Source organism: Polistes canadensis, unplaced genomic scaffold (assembly GCF_001313835.1).
Source record: "Polistes canadensis isolate GaletaPanama2010 unplaced genomic scaffold, ASM131383v1 scaffold_5, whole genome shotgun sequence".
Taxonomy (NCBI): domain Eukaryota; kingdom Metazoa; phylum Arthropoda; class Insecta; order Hymenoptera; family Vespidae; genus Polistes; species Polistes canadensis.
The window spans coordinates 525181-536457 of record NW_014569552.1 but is presented as its reverse complement, the minus strand read 5'-3'; the positions used below and the strand labels follow the sequence as shown (position 1 = coordinate 536457).

At 35.2% G+C, this 11277-nt stretch overlaps 1 protein-coding gene across 1 annotated transcript in view; it reads left to right on the top strand.

Moving 5' to 3' along the window:
- The window catches only part of LOC106788410 (leucine-rich repeat-containing protein 15-like), a 25570-nt gene extending 15689 nt beyond the window's left edge, over nucleotides 1–9881 (top strand). The window contains exon 2 of the mRNA XM_014751624.1: nucleotides 6994–9881. Coding sequence (XP_014607110.1) covers nucleotides 7026–8972 — 1947 coding nt within the window. The 5' untranslated portion in view covers nucleotides 6994–7025 and the 3' untranslated portion in view covers nucleotides 8973–9881. The remainder of the gene's footprint in view (nucleotides 1–6993) is intronic.
- The last annotated feature ends 1396 nt before the right edge of the window (nucleotides 9882–11277 follow it).

Genomic DNA, 11277 nt, shown 5'->3' with positions numbered 1-11277 from the left:
TATATATATATATATAAATTATAACTGCATATTTATTTATTTATATATGCAAATATTACCATCAATCATAATCCTGATTATCAAGATAACAAACATAAGTAAACCCCATAAATGGAAACATTAATATTTATCTTTGTTGCATCAACAACTTAAATAATATATATGCAACTGATTAAAATAAAGATCTCTTCTATATAAATATATACACGTGTACAAGTCTCTTTAAATATGAGTATACTACACAGTATGTATACTGTATAGTAAATATATATTACTTAGGAGTACGAGAGAAGCGTTTCGTCTCGTTTCGTCTCGTTTCGCAGTAGCTCGAACAATTTCTCCACTTCCACTCTCTTTCTCTCTCTCTCTCTTTCTCTCTTTTCTCTTTGTTCGTTCGCCGTTCGTCTCGGCTCCGGATATTTGTGCGGATTGCAATTGCAGACGGCTTTTTCCCACTCCATTCAATCCCCTCTTTCTCTCTCTTCTTTCCTTGCCACCCTCTCTTTATCTCTCTCTCTCTCTCTCTCTCTTTCTCTATTCCTATCCCTCTTTGCTTCCGTGTTTTTCTTCCCACACTTGTTCTCCCTCTCTTTATACCTATCTTTCTTACTCTTTCATGCAACAAAACCCCACGTAAAGCAATATTTTACTTGGTCGCACGCGCAGACTTCCCCAGCCGCAACGAAGAAGACAAACCACCATTGCTACGAGGGAGGAAAAAAAAAAGAGAAAGACAGAGAGAGAGAGAGAGAGAGAGAGAGAGAGAGAGAGAGAGAGAGAGAGTAGGACGCAAAATGGTTTTGAGATGCCCGATGACCGATCGAGCACAATTCTTCTTCCCCTTGTGGAAATACGAAACGGACACGCGGGAACAGTCGATGCGTTAATCTCCTACGCAACCCCTTAAAATAGCTTTGCAATAGTCCCGTCCAAATTCAAGCTCGAATTCGAGCTCGAGTTGTCACGCTACGAGTGTGTGTGTATAGGGTGGATCGTGTCAACGTCAAGTATTTGATCTCTATTTGATTCTATCTCTTGGTTCATTACTACCTTGTCGTCGTCATTTGTGTATCTTCTTCTTCTTCTTCTTCTTCTTCTTTCCCCTTATCATCTTTTTCTTCGTTTTATTCATCTTTTGAATCGTCTCTTTGAGCATATCCCAAGCATATTCCTTTTATCTTCTATGTAACATTCAAACTGATTTATTCCTTCGTCATTTGATAAAAGACGTATGATGCGTTTTAGCCTGGAAGAATTTAACAAACTTTGACTTTTTCTCTCTTCTTTCTTTTTTTTTTGTTTTTATTTTTATTTCTATCCCTATCTGTCCTTTTAATACAAGGATTTCCTATAACCAGTTCTGAAGAATAGTAATGAGAGAGAGAGAGAGAGAGTATGAAGGGGTGGGGAAAGAAAAAGACATCGTCAAGCTGATAACGTTTATCTGGCGAATACGAAAAACGAAAACGAACTTTCTCTCCCTCGTAATTTAGAAGATAATATTACTGACAGTGTAAACTCTCAACGAAGTATAGTAGCGTATCCTATGTATTCCGAGCCGCCTCCCGGCTTTTTGATAAAAGTAGCAGAATAAGTTTGTGTTTCCCGGTCTGCCACCCTTATTTGTTCTATCGGCAACGTACAATCGCGAGCTTTTCTTTCTTTCTTTCTTTCTTTTTATTTTTTTACTTCTCTTTTATTATCTCCAAGAGAAAGAATGTCGAGGCTTTACCGTTGATGTTCTGTTCCCCACCCACCTACCCCCCTTCTTCCACTTTTCCTCTTCTTCTTCTTCTTCTTCTTTTCCTTCTTCTTCTTCTTCTTCTTCTTCTTCTTTTACTTTTACTTTTATCTCGTTTCTTTACTCTTCTTACTATTGTACCTACTCCAATGTGAAAGGTCTTCTAGGATTTACAGAGCACTGTCAACAATCCTTTATCGGAAGCGTTCTTTGAAGGTCGATGAATTTGACGTTTCATCGAAATTTTATTATCCACCTCTTTTCGCGAGATATGACGTCGCGCAGACGGAATCGATACTTCAGTTTTAATCCTACGTTATATTATCGGATTTTCAGTCTCTTCTTATTACTCTTATACCTAGATATATGGATAGGTATATATTGTATGTATATATATATATATATATATAAATTCCCTGCATGCATGCTCGAGAAGAATACGCTAATATACAGGATGTTTAAAAATATGTCAGCATAGTTTCAAGGTTAGGCTAAAATAAAAAAAAGTGATTAATTGTTTTCTGAATTAAAATCATCTTTGTTTTTCCGTAATCCATACAAATTTATAAATCTCTTATCTGTCCCTATGATGATTACACGAACTTTTTGGTTTTTTTATTTGAATATACTGAAACCACTCTCATGAAGTTATATGTCAGCATATTTTGAAATATTTTATATGTAAAAGTTTTATTAGATAAATTATTATTATAACATTAAATACATTATTCAATAAATTATTTCGCATCTCTCATATTTCCTCGTATAAATATAATAACAACAATATTATAAATCGTACACGTGTTTACGTATCGCGAATAAACATCTCGAATAAAACATTTCAGCGATAATGCAAAAATAATATTTCTTTTCTATATCATCAATTTTAATTCTCGATAAATTAATTCACATATCTCATATATATACATATATTTTATTTCATACATTAAATATTATTTAAACATTGTAAGTGTTACTATAATGCGTTTTTTATAAATAAATAAAAAACAAATAATAACAAAAAAAAAAGTGCACAAATATTTTACAAGATTTTCGATAAAGTACTTTCCAAGATATTGCTACTTTTCATATTACGTATTTTTGTTCATATTAGGTACACTTACCCTATAAACGGATAAGATACACAAATTTCTATATATATATATATATTACACACACGCACACACACACATACACACGCGCGCTTGTATTGGAAGGAAAGGTTTTTCGAAATAGCCGGACGGAATGGTGGAATAAAGTAATTTGCAAGATAGCCGTGGATAGATTTTTCCTTACAACAGGGTTCCTGTCCGCAGCTCGTTCAGGGGCGGGCCCCTGGTTTGCTTCTTCTGTGAAACTATATTTCCAAGATAGGAGAACGGTTAACGTCGTTTTTAGATAGAAGATAGGAAAATGAGTCCCTCCCCCCTCTCTCTCTTTCTCCCTCTTTTTTTTTCCTTCTCTCATCCAAGAGGCAAATATTTCTTAAAGATATTTCGATCTACCGACTAGATCTACGATCTGGATCCTAGATTTGGATACTTTCTTGCACTAGTAATATCTATATATATATATATACGTGTATTCCAATACTTTTAGGATGTATCTTTACCTATTACGGTTCTTACCCTTCTTTCAGGATATTTTTATCTTCTTGATTCACCCTCCCTTTTTACTTATACCTCTTTCTCTCTCTCTTATCCACCCTTTTTTTCTCCTGTTCTCGACACCCTCACAACGACTCTTCGAGGAGAAGTCTTTTCTCCAATTTGCATAACTTTCCGGCAGGCACGTCGTACTCTGAACAAGGGGATTTCGATGAACCTAAATATCTCTTCCTACGAAGAGAAAAAGAGAAAGAGAAAGAGAGAGGATAGGAGAACAAGTGGTGGGGAGGTGGGGGGGGGTAAAAAAAGGGTGCCTGTTGATCGTTTTATGAAAATTTCACGCTACCTTCCGCTCTAAAAGAGAACTCGGAAAAGGTCGATTTTAGGTTCGACCTCTTTTTTTTATTTATTTTTTCTCTCTCTCTCTCTCTCTCTATCTCTCTCTCTCTTTTTATTTTATATATATACGATCTATTAACGCGTTGACCGCCATGATGGTCACAGGTGACCGCAGATTGTTTTACCTGTGGCGCCACGGTGGTCATCAATGATCGGCATACGTTGAATACTTATAATTGTAAACATTGAATGAACGTTTGCGGTTAACGAATTTTAAATATCATTGTTAATTAAGAGAATATTTTGATATAAAAAGTGCACCATTTAACGATATTAGAGATGTTCATTAAAACGTTATATATTTTATTAAATAAAATCAACTCTGGTATTTCGTTCGTAAAACGTAATTAAAATCTTTATCATATTAAATAGCATTTAATTTCCTGTGTTTAATCATCGTGTATACTTTTATTTCATAGAGATGCATTTGTTTTTAAGGGTAATAATTTATCGTCTAACAGTATATCGTATTAAAACATTTCAAGCATAAATAAGATTGGCCAATGTAATTGGCCGTGGTATACGGTAACCATTTTTGTCGGATTTATATAGAAATATTAGTCAAGAAATATTCTGAAAACTTGTATCAAGTGTGTAATCGAGTGAACAAAGCCGTTACAGTGACAACACCAGCAAAATAAACGTTCTACTTATATAAGAATGTGATTTTATATAATAAGAAAATATACTTTATATCGTTATATTATTAAAATAATGAAAATATTCTTATGGCATCGTAAAGAAAATATCTGAATTACGCATGGGGTATTAAAATAAAAACGATAGACAAATAAAATATTTTACTCGTAAGAGAGAGAGTTCAATCTATCAAACAATTTCTATTTTAAATAGTCCAATTTTTTCTAGACCACTTTTCTCATTTTTGTGGAAAAAAAATTACATGCCAGAATCCAAGCTACTAATTATCCTTAATACGGAATATTATGAGAAACGTTCGTTCACTCGTTATATTATCAAATTTAACGATCGCCAGCAGAATGCAGTCAGATGGTTGAGCAAAGATCGACAGACGGTTTTAAAAGGCGGAAGGTTTTAAAAGGCGTTAAATTTGAAAAGTTGGGATTGATAGTGGTAGAGGTAGGCAGACCGGTGTCGAATTGAACGAGCAGCCGCTGCCATCACTGCATATTTTCTAGCCTAGCTCTTTTCCTAGCTAGCTAGCTAGCAAGCTTGTTGGTGCTGTTGCCACTGCTGCTGCTGCTGCTGCTGCTGTTGGGAAATGTAAATGCGTCCTTTTTCTTTTGGTGCCTCGAGGGAGGCGGAGAGCGATCCTTTTCGAACAGGTGGCAGGCCAGATGCGGTCCAACAGGTAGGAAACTGAACGACCACAATTCTCTCTCTTTCTTTTTCTCTTTCAATCTTTCCTCCGCCATGTTCAGAAATGCATAAATTATAAACTTACGATATCTCTTTGAATCCTACAATCCAAATATCGATATCTGAATTATGTCCTTCTTATACATGCATACGTATATAGTATATTTACATATATAAATATTCATTATCTTGTTTTCCTTAATATTTTCTTCAGAGGTTTATATTTTTTTTTTATAGTTTTTGTTCATTCTCAGATTCAAAGCTTTAACATCCAAAATGCATTTGTGATTCTTTGTTAATAATCATCTACATCTATACCTATAATAAATATATATAAATAAATCGTAAAATTAATTTTTGTTCTATTTGTTTAATTTATACTACTGTCATTTAATGTATTTCATTTATACGAATTGGATTTATTTCCATCTCGAATAAGTGTGTTGGACAAAACACCAAACAAATTTTAATTCTGTTCTCTGACTTTCATTTTGACTTTTCTGATGATTGCCAATACGTTTCCTCCCTTTCTTTTTTTCTTCCTCCTTTTTTCGGGGGTAAAAAAAATTAATCGAATTAACATGTCGACGCAACGATTCGTACGATCATTCGTTTACTGGCGGATTAATTTCATTTCGTGTCTCGACACTCATATTTCCGAGGTTGCCTCCCTCCCTCTAGTGCTTTCGTCATCGATAACAGTCAGCCAGAATATTTTTCATTACACCGCCGCGTCGTCCTACTTTTCGAAGTTCGTTGGAATCGTTTCGACGAAAAACGTTCAAATTTTTCTCCCTCGTGTATGTCTACGAGCATACACGATAAAAAGTATTCGAGCGTTGCTACAATTTTTGACGAGAGAGAAATTATGAAACACTTTGTATATTTATAAACACAAAAATTACTCATTTTTTCCTATGTGTGTACATAATTATATATGGAAAAACAAATTTGTTTTTTTTTTTATTTCTTCTCATTTAAACATTAAACAATCGTTCGTTTAATTATGTTAGCATCCAATACAAGCAATCTAGAAAAATTAAGAATGGAATATTTGAAATATCTTTTTTATTTATAGTCTTTTGTATTGGGAAATATTGCTATCCTACGTTTAATTAAAAATTATTCGAAAATATTTTAGTAAAATTAATCGATCATTTATTTATGGTAACGTTCTATTAATGTTAAGTGGAGAATTCAGATTGACACATTCAATTGTCTTTGTTTCCTTTTATAGATTTTATTTTATTGAAAATCTTTCTACCTCGTATTTTACTAAAAATAACAAAAAGGAAATCTTGAAAAATGTAAAAGTTATTAATCATTAAATTATAGTTACATTCTATGTATTCAAGTGGAGCATTTAAAACAGAACATAAAAATATCTTCGATATTATTTTTTCATTGAAAATTTTTCTCATCTCTTTTATAATAAAAAGGAAAAGAAAGATAATTCGAAAATATTAAAAATAATCGATCGTTTAATTATGGTTGCATCCAATATATGGATGAAATATTTGGATTGGAATATTTAAATATTTACATTGTTTATGATTGAGATTTGATTGAAAATTTTGCAAGCATATTTCTAATAAAAAAAAAATGTACGTGGAAGGACAGGTAAAAAGTCGATCGCATATAAAATAAAGTTAGTCATTCCTAATTTAAGATATGTCGAATATTTTTATGGTATAACGTATCTCATATCTACACTCACACACATTAAAATTGTCCATAATTTCGTTCAACCCGAACGAGTTGATAGACTTTGTTGAGTTATAACTCACACTCTCTACAAAGTTTCACTTAAAAAAAAGAGATGTAATATATAATAATAAAATATAAATTAAATTGAATAATTCTATAATGATAAAAAAACTAATGGATAGTTTGTAATTATGATTTCAGAACAGTTTCGGTCGGGAGGAAGCTCATATGGAATGGCATCGCGTGGATCCTCGCCGAGGAGAAGGGGGCCGATCGCAATAGCGATGCTCGCCATTTTGACGAGCGTCGTCGTGTCGGGCGGTTTTTGTCCGCCACGATGTCGTTGCGACGACGAAACCTTAAAAGCATCCTGCGCTTACGCGGATTTCGAATTCGTGCCAATCCAGCTGAACCCGGAGATACGACATTTGGATTTGTCCAACAATCGGGTCGCGAACCTACACTTGACTTTTGGTTTTTACGGTAACTTGGAGAGCCTTGATTTAAGCTCGAATCTGATTCGTACTCTTGGTACCGACAATTTTTCACTTCAAACGCGCTTGTTAAATCTCAACGTTAGTTACAATTCCATTAGGACCATTGCAAAGAATGCTTTGAACGGTTTGAAATCGTTGAGAGAATTGAACCTGGCTGATAACAATATCACGGAGATGGACGAGCAAGCGTTTAAATATACCAGCGAGTTGGAAGTGCTCGATCTCAGTGGGAACTCTATCACCAGTTTGCCAAAAGATCTGATGAAGAATCTACACAAGATAAGAACGTTGGTTCTAAAAAGAAATTCGCTTTTAGAGGTMCCAGCCGATAACTTAGCTTTGGCACCGAGCCTGGAGAACGTCGATCTTTCGGAGAATCTGATTCAAGAATTAACCAGAGACTCCTTGCCGTCCTTACCGTCCTTGGTCTCGTTGAATCTAGCGGACAATGTGATCCGAAGTATAGCCGACGACGTATTCGATCGATTGCCAGGCTTGTTGCGTCTCGATCTCTCGGGAAACAATTTGACTTCGGTACCAACTGCTGCATTGGCAAGACTTAACGTTCTTTCCAGTTTGATCCTCAATCGAAATCCCCTTGGTACTCTACATCCCGTAGCCTTTCGCAATCTTTTTGAACTGCGAAGCCTAGAATTGGACGATTGCACGCTCGAGAATATCCATGCGAGAGCGTTTGCCGATAACGTTAATCTCGAGCGTATATCTATGGACGGTAATCGTGAATTAAAGGAATTACCTGGACGGGTATTGTACAGTGCGAGATATTTAAAATCGGTTTCTCTGCGTCATTGCAGTCTCGCGACTCTTCAACCAACGCAGTTTCCGGTTGACGATCTCGCTTTGCTACGAGTCGGCGGGAACCCTCTCGTTTGTAATTGTTCAGTGCACTGGCTCTGGAACGTTATCAGAGCGGAAGAACAACGTAACGAGACACGATTGGAGCTCGACACGAACGACATCGTCTGTACGGACGAGGAATCTGCTGGGAAACCACTGATCGCCCTACCGGAAGGATCCTTACGTTGCAGATTGAGTCTTCTCTATCTGAGCTTGTCCGCGACTGGTTGCCTCGCGGCAACAGCCAGTATCCTGGCTTTGATAGCTCATCTTACGAGAGCCAAAAGGAAGAAACGTTTGGCTTACGCGGCACCTAACAGGCCGGAATTTTTAGTTTACGTTGGTAGAAGTAATGAGGATATAGCGAAGAACGCGGAATCCTGTAACAGACGATTATTAGCACGGCACGAGGACACTTCTTACGACACGCCTAGAGCTAAAACAGTTGTTAGGGTGCCTAGATCGCAAGATCGCAACATTTACGAGACACCGAGGTACGCGAGACCCGAACGACGATTAGAAGTGATAGAACCACCTACCTCCATACCCGGTGTTCATGGAAGACAACAACAACAACAACAGCAACAACCACTACCACTACCACATCAACAACAACAACAGCAACAACAACCACCGTTAGACGAAGGTGTCTACGCTGTAGCGGATGTAACCGGTCTTCGAGAAGAACCACCGGAAATGTTATCCCTTTATCGTATGCAGAATACACGAATGAACGTACAACGCGCTGATTATGGTTACGATTATGACTACGATTATGATTACGAGCCACCGCTTCCGGACAAGCCTCACGTTGTCTTCGTTTGAATGAAAAACGGAAGGAAAGTGTATGTGAGACGAACAGAGATAGAGATAGATAGATAGAAGGGATGAGAGTGAGAGACAAAGAAAGAGAAAAGGAAAAGAGAGAGAGAGAGAAAGAAAGAAAGAGAAATAGATAGATAGAGAGAGAGAGAGAGATAGAAAGAGAGTTTCTTGATTCCGTTGTACGTTAAGAATGATCTCGACCAAATCGAGATTCCAATCGCGCTTTTCCAACAAATATCTCTCTCTTTCTCTCTCTTCCTCTCTCTCTCTCTCTCTTTTTCTCTTCCTCTTTCTCTTTCTCTATCTTCCCCTCTTTCGTTTTCTCTCTTTCTCTGGTCGTTTCGTTCGACAAGAACAGCTGCGCTTCTTCGATCTTTTCGAGAACGAACTTACTCGTTTGGGAATGTCTGAGATAACTCGTCGATACGTACATATTGTGTGTTCTTTACCCCACCCCCCCTCCCCATCAACCCTTCTCACCGTCACTAGTACGTACGCGTGTACACGCGCACGCGTGTGTTTGTATATGCGTGTTATATATATTTATATCCAACTAAAGGTTTGATTTTGTTTGAGTTTATTTTTTATTCGATTTTTCTCTTATCCCCGGCTTCCCCTATTTTATTTTGATTTCATTTCCTTGTTTTCTATACCTATTTCATTCTCTTGCTCTCGCAGTCGCTGTAACCGGATAGAAAAGAAATTTTGGAAAGGACACTTGGACGATCGGACGACTCGATACGATCCGTTATATCGAATATCGGTTATATCGGACTACGAGGAGGCTCATCGAATATGTTGTTACATTCACATACTTTATTTCGAATATTATATATTTTTATATAAATTTTTCGTTTTATCTTTTAAAACCTTATCCGTAAGAAACATTTCTCTATCTCTTTCATTCGATTTAAATATTAATTTATTATTATAGATTTTTTAATTTTGTATATTTTTATAATTGATTTTTTATAATATATTTTCCTTTTCGAATTGTTTTTTTTTTTCATTTTTTTTTTTTGGATTCATGCAAATTAACTCGAAGAAAGAGGAGAGAAGAAATTTCGTTAGTCATCGTAGTACATTTAAAACCGAGAGAATTTAGATTTCACGTTAGCAATAGTAATAGTAGGAGAAGTAGTAGTAGTAGTAGTAGTGTCGATATAATAGTTGCAGTAGTTCCGGTCAAAGGCTCGACGTATCAGGAAAAAACAGCAATTCACGATTTTTCCTTCCACCTCTTCGAAGACGATCGATCGGTGTACTCGATGACGTAACACGCTGAATTTTCTCTCTCTATCTATCTATCTATCTATCTATCTATCTATCTATCTCTATCTCTCTCTTTTTCGTTCTCATTCTTTCTCTCTTCCTCTCGTTTATCATCTACTCTCTGTCTCTTTCACTCTTGTACCGGGAGTGGCAAGTTCTATGCAAAAGGTAAACGAAAAAAAAAATAAAAATAAAATGAAATGTCTTCCGAGATATGTAATTGCGCCGGTAGTATAACTAGGATGCATTCTTAAAAAATTGAGGGAGCATAATCCACACAACGCGTATACATAAATAACACATACATATACTATATGTTACCGTTAACATGTATAATTCAATGAATTCATGAAAAATTCAGATCTTGTACGAAATAAACTTGGCGTTTTAATGGAAAGCATACGAGAAGAATTTTATTGTACACTTGTTAAAATGGTTGTTTTAAAAAAAAAACAACTAGATAAAGCATAAATTTACGAAAAATGTGTGTATAATTATAGTATAAGGTTGAAATTCGATCCGTCTTTAACTATTCGCCTCTAATGAATTCTTATAGTACTTATGTTAGTTAAAGTATGTAATTCTGCCATCTTTTATGCTTTAACTGGTCGGTATACTTATTTTATGAATTAATGGATTTCACGATTTAACGGTAACATATACATATACAATATATAAATATAAAAATATAAAAATATAAATATAAAAATATATAGATATAAATATATCGTCTATGTTAAGCCAAAAATCATTAACAAAATTTTCATTTATTTTTGATGAGAAAATGATATTTTTCGAATTTATAATAATAATTACTTCACAAAAGGTATCGATAATAGCGTGTGAAAATATTAACCCTTTCAGTGCAGACCGAAAAAATTGTACGTAAAAGAAAAATACCGATCTAACATAAGTTAATGTATAATTTAATAGTGTTCAAGAAAACAGTAATAAAAATGAAAATAACAATGATATTTACAAAATTCCTAAATTAACATATTACGAAATGAAAGCAAAAGAAATAAACGACAAA